Source organism: Protopterus annectens, chromosome 1.part0 (assembly GCF_019279795.1).
Source record: "Protopterus annectens isolate FY-2018-M chromosome 1.part0, PAN1.0, whole genome shotgun sequence".
NCBI classification, from domain to species: Eukaryota; Metazoa; Chordata; order Ceratodontiformes; family Protopteridae; genus Protopterus; species Protopterus annectens.
This window is the reverse complement of record NC_056725.1, coordinates 949,774,192-949,795,554: the sequence shown is the minus strand read 5'-3', so window position 1 is coordinate 949,795,554 and position 21,363 is coordinate 949,774,192. Positions and strand designations below refer to the sequence as shown.

The window sequence follows — 21,363 nt, the reverse complement described above, 5'->3', positions numbered from 1 at the left end:
AGAAAAGCTTTAGCATGTAATGATACATTTATATATACATGACTTGTACTTATTTGTTAGGTGGTAAGTGTGCTGGCCCAGTACACCATTTTTAGCCTTGACCAGGGCTGCAAGTTAACATGGAAAGATGTCGGAATACACACATAAAAATAACAGCAAAAATGGCATTTTTCCATATATTGCATTGGAATAATATTTAGAAAACCATTAACTGCCATATATGAAGTATTAGGCATTTGTAATACAATATACAATATGAAAAAGGTTCTAATTATATACAGGGTAGCACAAAGTAGTGGTGCACAGAAAAAAAAGTGGGACACTGAGGTTCACCTGATTTGAAAGCAGCAGAGAAAATGCCCCTAATGCTTGCTCCACATGAATAATTTGTTGTGGTGCTGTTATGCAATTTAGTTTGCCATGAGATAGTTGTGTGCATAAGAGATTGTGTGCAGTTCAAACATGTCTGACTTCCCATACCAAGTTGATAAATACATGAAATAGTGGTTGTGTTAATACTCTAAATATGCCTATTTCCATGAGCTGTCTCTATTTATAATTGAAAGGATGCATAACCTCTAGAAGGAGACATGAGGCAGACAACAGTGACATTGTGCCCTACAGCAGTATACATTGCTTTCCATTCACAAGTAACTGGACTGGAAGTGAAGAGACAAGGAAATAACTGACTGTCTTTATGATATGCAATGCAGATGTGTATACTGCCTATGACCACACTATATTGCTAAAACAAGATAATGACAACAGTTAATGCCCTAACCACAATCAACTTTCAGAGGCCTTCCTGAAAAGCATTATGCCCCATGCATAAATATAGGTTCATATGCCCACAAAATGTTGCAAGGACACTGATGGTGAAAGGCTTCCACTACATGGAAGGTATTTCTGGATAAATGGCATACATATTCTGGAGGTTTCAGGTGCATACTGCAGTGCACTGTCAGATGTATCCCATCAGTGGGATCATTCCCTTTGAAGTCCAGCGACATGTTCAACAAAGTTCTTTGCCTGAAAATGTGTAGTGCTGTAAGCCATCTCATCCCAGTCATGGCCTGGCAGGATTCAAAAAGGAGTCATCATTAATTGTTCCAACAGATATCCAGATTAACCTGCAACACACAACAGTGTACTTCATTATAAATGACTTATTTGCTTTCTTTAATGGGAGCTTTATACACTGGCCATTACATCTGCTCATGTGTGCACCCACCAACTAAGATGACATATAGGAAGATATCCCATATGAAATACTAGTAGAGGTCACATGGGTGCCAGATATGGGAATCATGGTAATTGCTTGGGTGGCACACAGACTCATTGTATATGATACCCTGTGCATTGCATACCACCTGGCTGTTGAGCGAGTGGAAGCCCTTCCAGTTGATGTATTGGACAGTGTGTGAGCAGGTGGGGCCTTGATGGCAATGTGGGTATAGGCAATGGCTTCAGTCACCTCAGGAAAATGAGTTATGAAGTAAAATGCTGACATACTGTGTGGGTTCTCTTCTCGGCTATCTGTGAAAACTATAAATGCTCTTCCATAATCTGAAGCATCATGAGAAGGAACCAGTGTAAGATCTGTGAAGCTGATAACTGCAAAATTCCTAGGTGTGGATAGACTCTTGTACATAGCAGAGGGTGATAAGGGACCACTGACATTTATCATTCAGGTACAGCTTCTGGCATCAACATATTAGTGTGAGTATAGATCCTGTATATCATAGATTAATGGTGCTCAGAATGAATGAATGAATGTAACAATGCATAGTACTGATTTTATAGATCTCTGAATCACTCCACTACCGTTCCTTTCATCATTTGATATGTGATTAAACTAATTTGTCTATTAGCCTTTATATATTCTACCGGTGCCTCTGAAACACTATGGACTAAATGTTTCTGAATATCTCCAAAATAAATACATAATGTAAGTAAATAAATAAAATAATATACTTGGTGTAAGTGCTATACTTCAAAAGTATATCTAAACAATCCACTTATGCTGTAATAATGAGGTAAAAAAGGGCCTAAACATATATATCTACAGCTAGTAGGGTTTCGCTTTATTGGCCTAAAATATATCCATTGAGATTTAGAGAGTAAAAAATAGAAAGTCATGGGCATTTGGAAGCCATATAGCTGAAATACTTAAATGTACTTAAGGGATCATTTGAATATACCTCATGGGCATCCACTACAAGAGTTTTAAGGTTATATATAATGAAGACTCTAACATGGCTGGTCTTTCTTGCAGTTTTTTTTTTAATAAAATCTATATAATATATCAGTCTTAGTCAAGAAAGTGACCATTAAAATTTTAGTTATGTATACAACATGTTAGGGATAGTAAACTGGTATCTATTTATAGTTAAGGCTTTGATATGCAGCAAGTTTAAGCCCTATAGGTACTGGCCGTGGTACTGATGCAGCACTCACTGTGCAGCCATCTACACAAAGCATGCCATCACATGCCAGAGCACAGGAGCACATTGGTACTGTTCAGTTCATGAGGACCACATGCAGATTATGGCATCAATACATATTGCCATAACTCTCAAACGTACCTCATTACTAGGAGCATACTTCATTTGTGGTCATAAAAAGTTCATGTTTCTCAAAGTTCCATATTGAAGGGCTCTGTCACACATTCAGAGTTAGGAATTTTTTAACGGATATCCATGGTAAATAGAAAAGAATGTTATTAATTAAATATTTTTTTTTTATAAGTAAAACAGCATATTTAACCATCCTATGAACCTCCTAGTTGAAGTTGTTAGTAAGCTGTTAGTATATGTTCCACATTTTGCCCATTTGTCCCACATTATGAGGGCTAGTTTTCCTCATTTCATAGATGCAAGGTTGAGAGCTATGCACATAGTAGATGACAATAATGTGACATATCTGCTGAAATTCTGAGGACAGTAACTATTATGCAAATGTGAGCATGGGGTATATAAACTAAGTATGACATTACTTTATCTTAGAATACTCACTCTACTGTGGAGTACAACAGTTGCAATATTGGTGTTACTTCATGTTAAAAGCAGGGTGTGGAGTAAGAATCTCCCACATTGCAATGTGCAAAGGGGAGGAGCCAACCCAGCAGCACGTTAGAGGTGCTATAACATGTCTTGAAACATAGTCTGTTTCTTTTTAAATATGACTATTCTTCAAAGTTCTGGGACTCAAAATTATGGGTCTCGCACTTTTCGAAGGAAGACAGTAGGGAAACTGTATTTGCATGTAATAGTCCATACTTGAGAACTCTGCTAGGGTGAAAATGATGCTTAAGTTCACAGGTTCATAGACTGCTACTAGGCAATCGACTAGGACTAGTGAAGTATTCTGAAGCCTAGTGATTGCATTTCGTCTTGCATTCCCAACTAGTTATTCATCTACCATAAGGGACACGGGGGGCAAGGCCTGAGTTAAAATTGAGGTTTCCATTCTTTTTATTTAAGTTTGATTTGAAGATATTAAGGAGAGTGCTTTTCTTAACAGAATGCTTTCAAACCCTCTTTTGTTGAAAAAAGAAATTACAAGTATTAAGACAAAACACTTAAAAAAAAAATACCATTTAATGCAGAAAATTAACCAAATGGTTTACATTTTAAACTACAATACCTTTTTCAGCTCACTATTTATTGAAAGCACAATTTTGAAAATGGTGAGTTGAAAAACCTATAAAAAGAGAAAAACATTTTTTTTGCAGGGGGCAAGCACCTTGCAACCCTGATGTGAGGAGCATGCCCCCCATACCCCATGAAACTATACATACCAATGCCATAATTGCACCACAGTGAAGAAATGGGGAAAAAAGAAACAAAAAGCATACCACTGGCTCTCACAATATGTTACATGGTGATGAATCTCACTGCAATACAATATCCTTGCAGTAAACACACACAATGGGACAGTCAGTGATGACTCATAGGTATGCCTAACTGAATTGCTTCCATCGGTCTTTTACTAACATTAATCTATCAGCTGGAGATAATTACATCATTGTTATGAAAAGTGTTAATTATGCTAAACTGTACGTGTAAAGAGCTGCAAAGTAATTAGATAATTGACAACCTGTTAAATTTGGTGGAAGCTTTAAACATCAATGTTTTAAATTATTACTTAAAATAAACCTGTAATTGTAAAGAAAAGAAGGTTGCAAGCACTCTTTTCTTTAAACATGGAGTTTTCCTGGAAACTATCCAATGCAACCTTTAACATGTAGTCCCCATTAACACGGTGTTTCCATTGTCATAAAACAGAATATGTTGAAGGGAAGAATGCATACACACAAGTGCAGACTGTAGCAAGAATAAAGCAGAACCACTTTACTTACTTTGAATCGATTACCAAATTCCAAATGCACCCCTCAAAGGGGGGGAGTTTTGGGATATTCAGAGCCTGGAAATTAGATGGAATGCCTCCAACAAAAAGTTTTTTGACATTAATTGGTTGGTCATTTGGTAGAGTTTGTGTTAACATTTTCCCTTCATCCACTTTGACACTGAAGGTTTTCCTGTTGGGACAAAGCAACAAATCAGAATATGTAACATCAAGTCCCACAATCTAAAATCACTGGTATCTTCATTACAGAAATATTTTATCCAGGAATCTTCAAGTAACAAAATTTGAACTTCCTACTAACAGAGGCTAATTGCTCTCCCTCACCCTGGTATTTAAATAAAGATATTTACTCTGAAAAATACATAAGTACTACTCACACCAGACTAGAGAAAACTGCATGGGATATACTACCAATATGTCTGGTTGTCAGGCAACAAAATGTTGAAAAATGGCTATAATCCCAAACTGTGTCACACTACTACCACTACTGCAGACAATTAATTTTTTTATTATACACTGCTGGACTACCTGAAAACAAGAGATGGATTGAGAGTGGGATGTTAACAACGCTTACATGAACAACTGTGGTCACAGTGATGCTGAGTCCAATATACATTGTGGAAAACAGGGGATCAACATTTAGAGAAAAATATGTTAGCAAACGCATATTCATGTAATGAATATTAGTAAACAGTTCAGCATTTATCTGCCCTGATGAAAATTTAGAAAAAGGATATGCCAAGTTTACTAGAATGGAAGAAATTAACGACAATTACTTTTGTAACAGCGAGCCACAAGTCATCATCGGGTGGGGGGGTGCAGGCACGCACTCCCTAGTTAAGGGAGTGTTTCTGTTCCTGCTTGCCAGAATCCATCAGCAAACACATCGACCCTCCCTCCAAACTCTCTATGCAGGGTCAGTAGGCGGCCTTATTCCTTCACCCTCCCTTGTGTTCAGTAGCCTCAACTCTCAAGTGGGACCCAGATTTGAGGGTGGCCGCATCAAGAGGTATGTGGCTTGTAAGTATGAGTTAAATGGGTTTGCCACCAGATCTGAGTAAGCTAGGAATACGCACCCATTTCTTCTCTGAAGTGGCAGCTGGAACAGGCGGGTTTACGCCGACCGGCTTGAAGTGATGGCTTGATGTTATTGGCTGATATGATGCATGTGAATTATTTATAGCATCATTATTAGTTGTCCTTGACTTCTACACAATAAAAGGTTGCAAAGTCAATCTGGTGTGTTTTTTGACTCGGCTCAGTGGACAATGTATTATATAGAACTGCACTGCATATTGAAAGATGCTCTTTTAGGATGCAGAGAATCAAGAACTGCTACTAGACAACAGAGCAGAGTCATCCAGAAAGACAAGCTGGAAAGTCAGTGAAGAGGTAGACTTGGGGGCAAGTAGGTTCATAGTTTAACTGGTTCACTGGCTTATATGTTCTCACACTGAGTTCATAACCTTGCAGCTAACAAGAAATTTGACTGCAATAGTCAGTTTCCTCATTCAACATTTCTGATAGCAGTTTTACAAAGATTATCACAAAGACTGATAATGTATCATGCAGATACAATTATAGTATCATCCTGAGCTGGTCCTTTCAACAGATAAGGTATGATGTGACACAGGTACTAACAGCTGGGGTACTGGCTGAATTAGTACGTGAACTTCACACTGTATGTTATTCTGGGTTCAGAAAAGGCACAAACAGCCATTGCTAATTGCTATTCTCATCACTGGTTTCCCTGCCATAGCTACTCTGTTTCTCTGACAGCTACAGCCTCATCTGTCTGGTACCACATAGCAATACAGCTCTGAAGCACTTTTTTACCAAGCTTCTCTGACCAAGACAAATACTCCTGTTTTAAAGGAAAAAAAAAACAAAACAAAGGTAAAGGAAGATTTGTCAAATTGCAACTTTTTGTGTTACAGCAGCAGGATTTTGGGTAACATTACATAGATTTTAACTTTTTCTTTGAGCAACTCAGACTTTTTGAGAATGCATGTTGAAGATATCCTGGCCTAACTCCCAATATGTCTACTAACAACAAGTTAATATACTCATCAACTAAAAGAAATTCAAAAGTATAAAATCCAGCTATTAGATATGTCATCTAACTCTATTACTGGCATACTTTAGTAGGTCCTTACATGTCTACCTTCCTAAAAATGACCGATGACTTTAGCAATAATGCTGATAAGGACTTCATCTTATTTTAGTGTCAGATTTATAAAAAATAGATGCACGATCTTAGTCTTTCCTCCTATGCTTCAGTCAATGTTCCCTCATCTGGCACACCTCTAGATGCAATAACATAACATTTATAAGAATGGATACTTTCAAATACCTGAACTCCCAAAATATGAATCATTCTATCCCTCTGCTGTTGAAGTAGCTCTATTCACACATCAGTGTCTGTTACTACATAAGCAGATTTCTAATTCTTGATAACAGACAGGATCTTGTCAAGGAGGTATTAATGTTTAAGGTTGAAAAGGAAGTTCTCTGCTCAAACCAGTATTTGTTACACATAAATCTACCATTTGGAATTCTGCAAAACAAAATCCTGAGTTTTGTATTACTAGCTCCCTACCTCAAACAACTCTGAAGTCTTTTACATCAAGCAGCGCAGTTGCTTGAAGTCCCTTATTCTTACCTTACTCTTGATCTTTCACATTATATCTGTTCTTGAGTCTCTTACAAAAGTAATCTCAGGTTTGTCATACCCATTGCCTTCCTAATGATCATAATTTCATCCTCATACATCCTATCAATAAGTAGCTTGTTCCTCTCTGGGAGAAGATGCCATTACGACTTGTCAGCACACCTCTCAAGTGTACCTCATTACGAGGAACGTTCCTTATTTGAGGTCCTGAAACATTCATGTTCCTCAAAGTTCCACATTGAAAGTATCTGTCAACCATTCAGTGTTAGGTATTTTTTTTCATTACCTATTACAAAATCGAAGTTACGGAACTCTGAATACTGTATGGTCGACACCATATGATCAAAGTTCTGTAACTTTCAAATTAAAAATAAATAAATAAAACAAACAAAATGTACCCTGACAGATTAAAGCCCCCTGCACCCCCCACACTCCCCGCTACTTAAATATACCAACTCTGAGATTGCACTTTAATGCACTATGGTGCAAAAAGGGAAGATCTCCCTTTCCTACACTGTAGTGCGATCTTGGAGTTGGTATATTTAAGTAGTGGGGGGTATGGGGGGTGCATGGGGGCTTGCCCCCTTGCCTACACCCTTTACTTTTTTTTTTTATTTGTCTATTTTGACAATTTCAAATTTTCAATTGTTCCATCATTTAAGGTCGACCTTAAGTGATTCAAACAATTGAAAATTCGATGTTCCAATAGGAACCCATTTTTTTTTTACTGATATCCATGCTAGAGGGTAGAATCATATTAATTCATCAAGATACGTTTTGATATGTAAAACTAACACATTTTAACCATCTTATGATCTTCCTAGGTGAAGTTGTTAGTAAGCTGTTAGTAAGTGATCCACATTTTGCCCATTTGTCACACATTAAAAGAGGTAGTGTTCTTCAGTTTGGAGATGGAGGGTTGAGAGCTATGCTTGTCAGTGTCTGTGCTGAAGGTAGGTATGAGCTAGAGATAAGGCAACCTACTGGACAACCATATATGGTGTCATGGGGGTTTATCTTTTGGTGGAACCTTAACTTATACTGTAAACACTAAGACACACAGGTATTCATTACATCTAAGCAGATACGGTTGTATTTGCTTCCAAATAAAATAGTTTTGTAATGGTCTATTGAATGATTGCCTAGTACTTACCTATGAGCCTATACACAAATATTTATTAAGTACATCTTTACTATATTACATAATATTATATAATTATTGGACATTAATAACATTATTATAATAATGTTAATAACATTAACAAAATAATGTTATTAATAACATTATTATAATAGACTCTAATTGCAATGAACAGTAAAAAGCTCTCCCTGGTGTCATTTTACAGTACAGATGCATGAATTTTTTATTTTACATTTATTTATTTTATTTTATTTTACATTTGTTGACCGGGCACCACTTTGGAATTGTCCAAAGTGATCCTAACCATCCATTGCGAAGTGCTTTTTTTTCCTCATTCCACTCTTTATTTATGTAAATGTCTCTCTCTCTCTCTCTTTCTCTATACATATATATGCACATATGAGTATATAATAAATGCATAATCTCAGGTGAGATTGTTTGAAAGTAAAAACATCAAACAGCCTAATCAGTGGTGATGCTCAACTAAACTTCAATTAAACTAATAATTTAACTAAAGTGATCACAAACGTAAATCAGCAGGTTACATTTGCAATCACCAAAAAACAGTCAGGAAACAACTTTTATATTTGCACCCCCACATCAGGGGTGTGTCGCCATAATCTAGAGCTTAAATAAACTATTTCCAGGTCTATACAACCAATAAGAAGGGGGAAAATTATGTAACAGCCAGTCTTGTAAAATGCATCCATTATGTAATTCAACTCAATACCAGCAGATATTCTTATAATTTCAACATACAATGAATGCATGCAATGAGAAAACCTAAAACACACACACATGCAGGCATATATGTGTATGGGTCTACTTCTAAATCTCAAACTTTCAAAATGTCGACTTTCTTATAGTCGAGACCATAAGATCAAAGTTTTGTTAGTTTGAACCGCGTAAATGGAGATCACTGTACAGCTCGGAATGGTATATTACAGCAATAACCCACGCCTGGGTGTGGGTAATGCTAAATTTACCCACGGTTGGCGTGGTTTGGTCCCGAGGGCGAAGCCCGAGGGACCAAACAAAGCCAACCATGGGTAAATTTAGCATTACCCACACCCAGAATTGGGTTATTGCTATTATACCATGACATTATTTAAGAAAATAAACTATTACTTTTCTTAAATAATGGCATAGTATAATGCCTGTTTACTGCCCTTCCACAGATGTCTGCATCCGCGGCAGTTCTGATGTACTGCGTGCCTGTGCAGTACATCAGAGCTGTGGGCAAAAGCAACGGAGAAAGCAAGATCTCCGTTGCTTATTTTAAAGCTGTCTCGCTATGTTAAACTCATTTAACATAGCGAGACACTAAAAAAAAACAACGGAGATCTAGCTTTCTCCGTTGCTTTTTTTTAAAACACTGTCTCGCTATGTTAAATGGGTTTAACATAGCGAGACAGCTTTAAAATAAGCAACGGAGACGTTGCTTATTTTAAAGCTGTCTCGCTATGTTAAACCCATTTAACATAGCGAGACAGTGTTTTAAAAAAACGAGTTATACTAATGGAAAAAAGTCCGGGCGACCGGACCTTTTTCCATTAGTATAACTCGATTTACAACGGGCACGCTGGCCAATCAGCGTGCACGTTTTGGGGGGGTCATGGTATAATTACCATTTTCTTAGCTGTACTGCAATCTCGGAGTTGGTAAATTTAATTAGCAATGGATGTGGGGGGTAGGAGGGGGCATGCTCCCTTGCAAAAATGAAAAAAAAAAAAAAATTTTTGTTTTAATTTTATTTTTTTAATTCAGTTTAGAACTTTCAAAACATTGATCTTATGGTCTTAACTATAAGAAAGTTGATGTTTTGAAAGTTTGAAATTTAGAAGTACAAGTAGACGCATATATATCTATATATATATCTCTATATATATATATATATATATATATATATATATATATATATATATATATATATCTATCTATCTATCTATATATATATATATATATATATATATATATATATGTATATTTATATATATAGATATACATACATATATACATATATATATATATATATATATATATATATATATATATATATATATATGCGTGTGTATCTAGGTTTACTATGACATTTATGAAGTGCAAGGTATTGAGTGACACATGGTTGAATCACTGTTTTCAAAATGGCAGTGAATTGAACCAAAAGAGATCACTTTTAAATGATAGAGTGACGTTACACTCTATCATTCCTGATTAAACATGTTGGGAGATTGCAACTTAGTGGGGAAAGGGAATTAGCCCATTTCCTCACTGTAGGTATATTTAATGTGCAGTGGGTGTGGGGGTTGCAGGGGGGGCAGCCAGCCCCCCCTGCAAAACAGTAGCATTAACGTACCATTGACTGTAGAGTGTAACGGTACGTTAATGTGCATAGCATGGGTAACTGACATCACCTCTCGCTATGTCGAATACATTGAACCATGGTTGTCGAAGCATTCATTTTCGCCTTGGTTTCCTTTTCAGCATTCTGGATTTAGCATTTCGGGTCAACATTCTAAATGGTTGACCAAAGCAGATTTGGAATGGCAACAGTAAACTCTCTCTCTCTCTCTCTCTCTATATATATATATATATATATATATATGTAAACATACATATATTTGCATGTACATATACATAAATGTAATGCTGATGGAGTACAGCATGTTTAATCACAGATTCATTTAATCGTTCAACATTTTGGTGGTAAATATAGTTGAATTGTTTTGGTTTTTGAATGTCAGAATAGCTGAATAATGAATTATCGAATGTAGGAAAAGTGGTAGTGGTTAGTAATGTTGAAATTTTTATTTGTTACAAAAATATTGGCACTGAGGATAATTGTGTGTGTGTATGTGTGTGTGTGTGTGTGTGTGCACACGCACGTGTGAGAGAGAGAGATAGAGAGCGTTTATAGGTTAGAGTTAGAATAAAAGCAATGAAAAGGGATATATGTGTGTTGTGTTTAGTTTTTGTTTGTGCACATGCACAAGCTTGTGTGTGTGTGTGAATGTGTAGCTGTTTGGGGTTAGAGTTAGGATTAAAGAAACATACAGATGTATCTAAGTGTGTGTGCATGTGTGTGTCAGGTGCATGGGCATTCTTGTACTTTTCCTTTTTTTGTAACTGGTAGCATATGGAGTAGATAAAACTCATGAATTATGACTGGGTAATGAGTCATAATTTTTTATTATGCATTCTCAACATGGATGGGAAGTTTCACATCTAAATCTTTGGTCTCGAGGTAAATTTCTTGGCATCTACGTCTCCACCATATAATAAGCTGGCTGTGACTGGAGACCCAAACATATCCCCCTATATGAATCACAAGTAACCATAGTGTCAGGGATGTGCATAGTGAAGAATGGCACAACAGCCTGATTCATATGAAATGCATTCATGATTCTATTCAAAAACCTTTAAAACTTAACAGTTTGCACAGGTACACCATTTTCTGCAACCCGTTTAGTACTATTATATACCATGTAGTAAAGTTACTCATACATATACTGAACTATATTAATCCAATTAGATTGTGTCCAAAGGTATTTTGGCATCTGGCTGCAGTGTGACTGGGTCAAGTGGGGCTCCGATAAAGAAAGTGGGGCTCTGATAAAGAAGAGTTCTGTAACTTGCACTTACTTATATATCAACTAGCCACCCTATAGGCTATGTTCTTTTGCAGGGAAATATAAAAGTAGCCAGAGTGACAAACAATCTTCAGGACTTTCTTGCCCATAAGTGTAGAAAAAGAGAAACTCATCTTGACTGAATAAAAGCTACAAAAACAATTAACAGTTGTAGCTGGGAGGGAGTACCAAAGCAAAACTGCAAAGGATAACTATCTACAAATAGTCTGTTTAGGCATGGGTTGACCTTTCTAAAACCCAGAGTTGGAAGTAAATAGCTGGTTAACTTTCTAGGTTACCTAAGCACATTCATGGTATGACAAATTTCTTCTCCCTTGTTCTTAACTAGTGTTTTCACTGTGTGATACCTTAAACCTTCTATAACGGATGCCCATGAGATATATGCAAATGATGACTTATTAGGACATCAAGTGTTTCAACCACATGGCTTCTGAATGCCCATGACTTTTTTTACTTTTTATGTCTTTATGGTTACAATCAAACAAATAAAGCCAAACCCATTAGCTGTGGACATGCATCACACAGTGAAAACTCTAGTGTTGCTGTTTTTTTTTTCCTGCAGTTTTTACTGAATGGTTTTCTGTTCTGTGTAACTTTTTACCCTTTGGTTTAGGATCTGGTAGAAAACTGGAAGAAGTGATGGCTTGATTCAAAGTGAATTCTGCAACTACCTTAGGCAAGAATGTGAGGTTAGCTCATAAAGTTTTCCTATGCAAATGAAAAACAGATTGGATCCCCCACCGTAACAGCTTGCAACTCAGATACTCCTCTTGTAGATATCAGAGCAGTGAGAAGGACAGTTTTCCAAGTAATGAACCTTAAATCAGACAAGGAGACAGGTTCAAATGGCAACATAGTCAGTTTCTCTAGCACAACACTGAGATCCCAAGTGGGAGGAGTCCATTTACAAGTGTGTTTCATGCAAAACTCCTTTCAAAACAACAAACAGAGTAGAAAGCAGGGGAACCATGTACAGACATGTTGAAGTGGCTGCTAGATAAACCTTTTTGGAGGCATAACAGAGTCCAGAGGATAACAGCTCACACAAATATTTAACTACTAGAGGTGCAAAATCTTTGATGGGACCCTGGTTATTGGCTATGCACCAAAATAGGAAATCTTTTCCTTTGCTAATATATAACTTTCTAATAGCAAACTTTCTTACCTGCTTCAGTACCTGCTGCACATCTTCATGAATAAGGTAATTAAATGGTTATCGAAATTGAATTATCCAGACAGTCAACTGAAGTTGACTGATGTCAGCGTGTATCAAACCCCCCTTGTCTTGTGTGAGTAGATCCAGTCTGTGAGGAGGCTTGCGGTAATTTCCCTTAGCTAATTCCATAAGAAAGGAGGACCAGTTTTACCTGGGCCAAAACGGAAGTCACCACAATGATTTGTAGGAATTGTTTCTGAATTTTCATAACTACCCTGGAAATCATTGGAAAGGCTGAACAAGCCTAGAGAAACATCCCTGATGAGGTGAATGACAGAGCATCTGTTCTCCATATTTGGTTGCAAGGATTTTTGGAAGAGAATTTGTCTAGTTGTCTGTTTTGAAAGAAAGCAAACAGATCTACATAAGGTGTTCCCCACATCTGTATCAATTCCTGGAAGACATCTGTTGAGTTTATGCTTGTGATAGTCTGTCCAGGATCTGCTGTGCTTGTCTGGCACAATGTTTTGTTCTGATGGTATGCAAGAAGCCTGAAGGATTATGGAGTGCTGTAGAGCTAACTCCTAAGCTATCACTGCACAGTGGGTATGATATGATGCCTTCTTGTTTGTCGATGTACCACATTACCATGGTGTTTTTTGTAATAACCTGAAGAGGACCTGAACTCTAAGATTAATATAAAACATTTATGGCAGGAATTACAGCCAGCATTTCTTTGATACTGATGTGCTTTGACCTGTCTGAGTTGTTGCACAGTCCGTTCACTTTTACCTACATTGAGACTGCTCCCCATGTAAAATCTGAGGAGTTTCTCTGTACAGATTACGTTGGGGTAGATTGAGAAAATGGGAGTCCTGGATTGAGAGCCAACTGATCCCTCCATCACTTTAGTTCTGACTTTACAAAGTCCAAAACTGGAACTTGAAATTCTAAGGGGTGAGAATGTTGGGTCTTCATGTTCTTGAGGTACCACTGAATTTTTCTCATATGTAATCCATATTTAATAACACACTTAATCCATTAAATCCATATTTAATAATCCTTACTTATTGACATACTTAATGTGAATGGGAATCCTTCAAATAACTGCCTCTAGATGAAGTTGTCTGTCACTTCAGTAACCCCTTCTTAAACATGCAAAATCAAAAAGCCCCAAGGAGACAAAATAAGAAGTTATGTACCTACCATAACGTTCCATGTTAGTTGTCTTCTCTCGCCTTCTTTCTTGCTTGATGGGTTCGGAGCCGATCCCTCGGCTCCGACTCGGCACTTGCTAAGCTCGAGAGTCACTTTTACCAGCTCGAGGCAGCCCCATATCCCATGATGCAAGGCGGTAAGTACCCAGATCTCGTTTGATGACAAAGGGCAATAGCACCAAGCATAAAATACTTCCCAAAGGAAGAAAGAAAACTTACAGATGGAAGAAGGACCAGGTTGAATGGTCTTCAGCATAACAGTTTCTTATAACAAGGTCTGTCCAGGCCAGGGGGAAGGAGGGAGGGTCAAGAAAGAAGGCGAGAGAAGACAACTAACATGGAACATTATGGTAGGTACATAACTTCTTAATGTTAAGTTGTCAATCTCGCCTTCATTCTTGCTTGATGGCACCGCGTCCCTAGCACCTCTATCCTGGGTGGCTCAATGGAACAAACTCTTGAGGACTGTAGAGCCAAAACTGGCTCTGTCCCTGGAGGCCAAGTCCAATTTGTAATGGGAAACAAAAGTGTGAGGAGTGGCCCAAGTGGCCGCTGCACAAATAGTGTCTAAAGGAAGTCTAGCTTGAAAAGCTGTAGAAGTAGCTAAGCTCCTAGTTGAATGTGCTTTAGGTTTTGAGCACAGCTGTTTTCCCCTGAGCAGATAAATTTCAGAGATGACCGAAGAAAGCCATCTAGACAAAGTCACTTTAGAAACAGGAAGGCCTTTTTTATTATCCGCATAGGAAACAAAAAGTTGATCGGATTTTCTAAATTTTTTTGTTCTGTCCAAATAATATCTAAGTTGACGGTGGACATCAAGATAATGTAGCTTTTGTTCAGCTCTATCTGAATAGTTGGGGAAAAATACAGGAGATCAATGGATTGATTCAAATTGTTCTTTGAAGCGACCTTAGGCAAAAGGTTGGGTTAGTTCTCAAAGATACTCTGTCTTTGTGAAAAACCAAATAGGGGGTCGAACCGAAGAGCATGAAGTTCAGACACCCTCCTGGCCGATGTAATAGCCACTAGGAATAAAGTTTTCCAAGAAAGATATTTCAGGAACAAGAAACAGCTGGCTCGAAGGGGAAGAATCAAGGATGTCAGCACTAAATTTAGATCCCACTGAGGAGGAGGATTCCTGATTGGAGGCTTTAGTAGGAAAATTCCTTTCAAGAAGGCCCTGCAGAGCCTATGGGACATAATATTATGATCTGCTATCCCGACATGAAAATTGGAAATAGCAGCCAATTGAACTCTGACTGTGGAAGAAGAGGAGCCTGCATGAAAAATCTCTGCTAAGAAGTCCAGGACTGCCTGAACAGGGCAGTAAAGGATCAATATTCTTGGCCTTAGCCCAATAAGAGAAACGTTTCCATTTGCTTGTATAAATCCTCCTGGTAGAGGATTTTAGCGAAGCTACTATGATGTCTCTAACTGGGTTAGAGATCAAAGGAAGCCTGGCTAAGGAAGGAAGTGGAGCAACCATGCTGTGAGGTTGAGAGAAGGGATTGACCGGTGCAGCTGACCCGATTGGTGAATCAGAAGATCTGGCACTGGGTCCAGATGCCACGGCTGCACCAAAAGGTGATGATGGAGGAACGGGAACCAAACTTGTCGAGGCCAGTAAGGGGCAATGAGAATCAATTTGGCTCTCAAAACGGTAGCTTTCTGGATAACCTGAGGGATCAGAGGAAATGGAGGGAAGGCATAAAAAAGTCCCTGGGGCCAATCCTGGGTCAGAGCATCTCTGGGGGGATGGCCTGATGGAGGGAAGAGGCAGAAGAAGTCTGGACATTTGCTGTTTTGGGGAGTAGCAAAAGATCGCAACATGGACGACCCCATTCCAGAAAAATCTCTTCCGCTATAGATTGCTTGAGAGACCACTCGTGAGGCATGAGAATAGCTCTGCTCAATCTGTCCGCTACAATGTTGGTTTTCCCAGGGATATGCGTTGCTACCAGAAACCGATGAGAGGAGATCGCCCATTGCCATAGTCTGAGCGCTTCTCGACACAAGGGGTAGGACTTGGTTCCGCCCTGTTTGTTGATATACCAAACTACAGACATGTTGTCTGTGTGGACTGCAATTGTCCCTACGGGAAGAAAGTCGTTGAGGGCTTGCAACGTTAAAAGCACTGCTCTCATCTCCAGGACATTTATGTGCAGATGGTACTCGAACGGCTGCCACGTCCCATGAACCATCCTGCCCTGATAATGACCCCCCCCACCCGATCAGGGAGGCATCCGTGGTGACAGTGGCTATCGGGGATGGGGGTACAAAGTACCTGCCTTGGTGAACCTGAGGAGATGTGATCCACCAAGCAAGATGCTCTTTGCATGTCTGTGTCACCAGAATCTGGTGACGCATTGGAAGTTGTTGGTATGACCATTGTGTGAACAGCATCCACTGAAGAAGGCGCATGTAGAATCGAGCCAGGGGAAGAAGAGTAATGGCCGCAGCCATGAGACCTAATACCTTTAGAACCATTCTGGCCTGTACTTTCTTGTTGGCCAGAATGATCCTGACATGACTCTGAATGTCTGAAACTCTTTGATCTGTAAGGGTAGCTGACATCCGAACAGTGTTTAAGTTTGCGCCTATGAAGGTAATAGACTGGCAGGGCGATAAGAATGACTTTTCGAAGTTGATCGAGATGCCCAAATGAGAACAAAGGTTTATTGTGTAATCCCTGGCTTGTATAAGCTGATGCCTGGTGGTGGCTGACAGGAGCCAGTCGTCGAGATACGGAAACACCTGGAATCCTTGACGTCTCAGGTGAGCCGTGACCACTGCCATGCATTTGGTGAACACTCTGGGGGCTGTAGTGAGACCAAAGGGCAGGGCTCTGAACTGGAAATGACTGGACCCCAGCTGAAAGCGGAGAAATCTCCTGGAGCGTCTGTGAATTTTGATGTGATAGTACGCATCCTGAAGATCTATTGAGCACATCCAGTTGTCCTTCTGTAAGAAGGACAGAATTGACTGAAGAGTGACCATTCGGAATCTTGTCTTCCTGACAGACTTGTTGAGTCTGCTGAGATCCAATATTGGTCTCCAGTCTCCCGTCTTTTTGGGGACCAAAAAGAACCTTGAGTAGATTCCGGGCTCTGAATGGTCTGTTGTAACTGGCTGAATGGCTCTTTTTTGCAGTAGTTTTGAGACTTCTAACTCTGCAATTTCCCTTAGACCGGGTGGTACATCTGGAAGGGAATTTGAGGGCAAGGACTTTCCTCGAAAGGAATTATGTAACCCTTGGATATGATCGACTGTACCCATCTGTCTTGAGTGAGGGAAAGCCAGGCTTCTGGGTACAGTGATAATCTTCCCCCGACTGCCTCCAAGGAGGGACAGCCGGGCAACATCTCAGGGATGCTGAAAGGGCTTGTCAGAGAGAGGCTCTCTGTTTCCCTGGTTTTTCGGACCCCCTCTGCCTCTAGAGCGGCGTCTGTTGTTGTTACCCCCTCTGCCTCTAGGGGTAAACTGACCACGTGAATCCGGCGTGACTCCTTGGGATTTACGGAACCACATTTTCCCACCTTTCTGTCCTTTGGGATAAGGTCTAGAAGGGGTGGAAAAACGGACTCCTACAGCAGAAAGAGTCTTGCCGTCCTGTTCGCACCTGGTCAAGGTTTCCTTCACCTGAGGGCCAAACAAAGCTGACCCATCAAAGGGAGAATTTGTGAAGGACGCCTTAAAGGGATCCGCAAAATCACATAGCCGCATCCAGGCTTGGCGTCTAAGAGCCACACCTGTACCTGCGGCTCTACTCGCTCCATCAGCAGCATAAGATATTAGCCGCATGGAGGAGTTTGCAATGGAATTGAGGGTTCCTAGCTGCGAAGCAATTTTTTCTTGAGCCCCGGCAGCTGTAGGATCCTGAACTACTTCGCCCAGCTCCTTAAGGATATCCCTCTGGAGTCTGGTGAAGTGACATAGGTAATTCAGCGAACGCATAGCAAAGGTCACTGAGGAAAACATCCGCTTACCGTACCTATCCATGGTCCTAGAGTCCTTATTAGGAGGATGGACGGCACGGAAGGATCTGCAAGTTCCTTTTGGTGGCCGCAGCCACCACCATGGCATCAGCAGGGACACCCTTAGTGAGGAATTGCTTGTCACACGGGGCAGTGATAAATTTTGAAGGCCTCCTAGGGACTGGCTCTACAGAGTCAGGAGCTGCCCACGCCTTCGTGCAATAACCTGCATAAGGGGTCGAAGGCGGAGACACCCAGGAGGTGGAGGGCCGAGATCCAAACGCCTCTAGGTATACTGACTCATCCTCAGAGGGATTGTTGGTGGGCCAGTTTCCCTCTGTTTAAGGAGTTCTAGGATGTCTGAGAAGGAGACATCCTCAGAGGGGGATCTAGGGGATCCCTCTGACTCATCAAAGTCAGTATCCGAAGTGACAGACTCGGGGGAGTCTACATGTTTCCTCTTACAAGTCCTCTTCCTAGGAGGATCTCCCGAAACATCAGGAGAATCCTCGGAAGAGGGGGAAATTCCCAATGGGGAAACCTGAGGCGGAGGATCTCTGGGTCCTGTAGCAAGAGAAGTGGCAGAGATGTCAACAGGTACTATAGAGGGAGGAGCTAAGGGAACAGACTGCTGACTGATACCAGTGGCCAGCACACTCTTCATCACCTCGAATGCTCCCCTCCCAGGCAGGTCCGAGAGAACCCGTTCCGAAGAACTAGGAACTCCAGGGACCACCGAAAGGGAAGCCTCCGAGGCAGATGTCGGAGCCGAGCTCACCAAGGCCGAGGCTCCAAGGGGAAGAGCGGGCTCGGACAAGGGTCCGATGCCACTCACCCCCTCAGAGGAGACCATGGAAGCCCGACCACCGAATCCCTCTAAGGAAGGTCTCGAAGAGGAGATAAGAGTAGAGGCTGAAGGAACAGAAGGGGGTATCCGTCCTCCAGCCGTAGCAGTAACCATTCCCGAAGACTCCAACTCCAAACTCTGGGGTAGAGTTGAAGGAGGAACTGTAATGGGGTGTGGACCAACAGTTGTCTGTTGAGACGGACTATGTAACATTTGGGCCAGTACCTGTGACTTAAGTAATCTGCTGACCACTCTCTCTAGGTCATGGTCTGACAGTCTGGATGACCTTGAAGATCGGCTCCGATGGCTCCGTTCTGAAAGAAGAGGTGAAGCCGGAGCCGAAAGTATCGGCTCCAAGGAAGGAGACCTCGACCTCTTCCTGGAATGAGCCATCGGAACCAATATTATAGATCCTGTCGGAGCCGAAGACTTATCGGAGCCGACAGGAAGCCTCGATGTATCGGCTCCAGCCGGAGCCGATACAGCCACCAAAGTAACAGTGTCGGAGCCGATCGGAGCCGACACCGATGCCTGTGCCACATGGGTGTCGGAACCGATCGGAGCCGACACCGAAGTGGTCGATGCAGATTTGGCACCGATAGCCATCGGTGCGAAGGCTGTTAAGCCAGAATCGGCTCCAGCCAGAGCCGATCTCGACTGAACGAAGTCGGGCCGAGGCCGCAGGCTTAGACACAGAAGCCTGGGCCTTGGAAGATTTAGCTGATTTTGATGGAGCCGACTTAGCCGGAGAGCCCTCCGGCTTAAGAAGGCCCCTAAGTATCAGCTTGTTGCGTCTTTCCTGCAGGACTCTCTGGCTGAAGGAATGACAAATAGCACAGGAGTCCTGCAGGTGAAGAGGTCCCAAGCAATACAGGCAAGAAGTGTGACCGTCTGTCAGAGACATCTTCTGACAGCACGAGTCACACTTCTTAAAACCTGAGACCCTCTCCTTTGACATGGTGCTTTACAAAACACACACACACACACCAGTCAAAAAATTAACTTAAATAAAATACCAAAAGGTATTCCTATAACAAACACACACACCCTAACAGGGAGGGGATGGGATGGGTAAAGTTTGACTAAAAAAAATTAGAAGAGACAGGGATTTTCTGTCAGAAAATGTAAATAATTAACTTATAACTAACAATTAAGGGTTTTTTTACAAAAAGGGGCTTAAATATCAAAAAAGTGAATCACTTACCAGGAGCTGGTAAAAGGAGGACCTCATAAGCGAAGCGGCAAACGAGATCTGGGTACTTACCGCCTTGCATCATGGGATATGGGGCTGCCTCGAGCTGGTAAAAGTGACTCTCGAGCTTAGCAAGTGCCGAGTCGGAGCCGAGGGATCGGCTCCGAACCCATCAAGCAAGAATGAAGGCGAGATTGACAACTTAACATGAGTGATAATAAATTCTGCCCCATTGCTAACCCATCAAACTAAAAAACTCAGAAGCAATAATGCAACAAAACTAGGACCTAATCCTACCTAAATTCATATTGGCGGCTCAGAAACTGCACAAAGATGCAAGTTTATTATTATAAAAAGAACCTTTCCACAAACTAGACCACACATACAAAAAAGCAGATTTTGGTAAAATTTAAACAACCTCTAAAATTATGCAGAAAACCCACTTCAAATCTCTTCTTATCTAAAACTAACAGGAACACTGCAGAGAAATTCAACAAAGACTTCATGTTCAGTACTTTACTTAACTCAAACAATAACGACCAATATCCACCCACCTAATCCCCCGACCATTGCTTCACATCTCAACTAAAACTAACAACTATCCAAACACCATCAAAAATTACATTAAAAAACTGAAACACACAATAGTAGCTCCTAACAACTTGCTATCTGAATACTTCAGTATAGTCGCTGACACCATTTGCTACCGTGTAGCTATCCTAATTAATACTACACCCCAGCCCTATGGAAAGCTTTCTTCATAATTCTATTACACAAAGATGGCATATCTACTGAAATGTCAAACTATTGCCCTATAGCAGTACTTCCTCTTCTCTCTAAAGTACTTTAAAATGCATACATCAGCAACTCCTATCCTTTCTACTCAATATCTAATTACTTTCTCCTACCAAACATGGCTTTCGATCCTACTACAGCAACGAAACTGCTCTGCTACATTTCCTAGATACCATTAATAAAAGTAAAAACTCGGGCAATTTTGTATCCTCCCTTTCTGTGGACTTGTCAAATGCCTTTGACATGGTCTTATATCACAAAAACTAAATCTTATAGGCCTCACAGTCACGTCTCCCTCAATTAGCTGGATCACCAGCTAGCTAAACAATCATACTCAGTCTGTAAAATGGAA

The 21,363-nt window shown here is 40.5% G+C and overlaps 1 protein-coding gene across 13 annotated transcripts in view; it reads right to left on the bottom strand.

The window, feature by feature from the left end:
* LAMA2 (laminin subunit alpha 2) overlaps positions 1-21,363 on the bottom strand; it is a 4,753,606-nt gene that overhangs the window by 407,859 nt on the left and 4,324,384 nt on the right. For all 13 annotated transcript variants that reach the window (XM_044064325.1, XM_044064371.1, XM_044064344.1 and 10 more), the window contains one exon: positions 4,361-4,540. In XM_044064325.1, the coding sequence (XP_043920260.1) occupies positions 4,361-4,540 (180 nt within the window). The remainder of the gene's footprint in view (positions 1-4,360; positions 4,541-21,363) is intronic.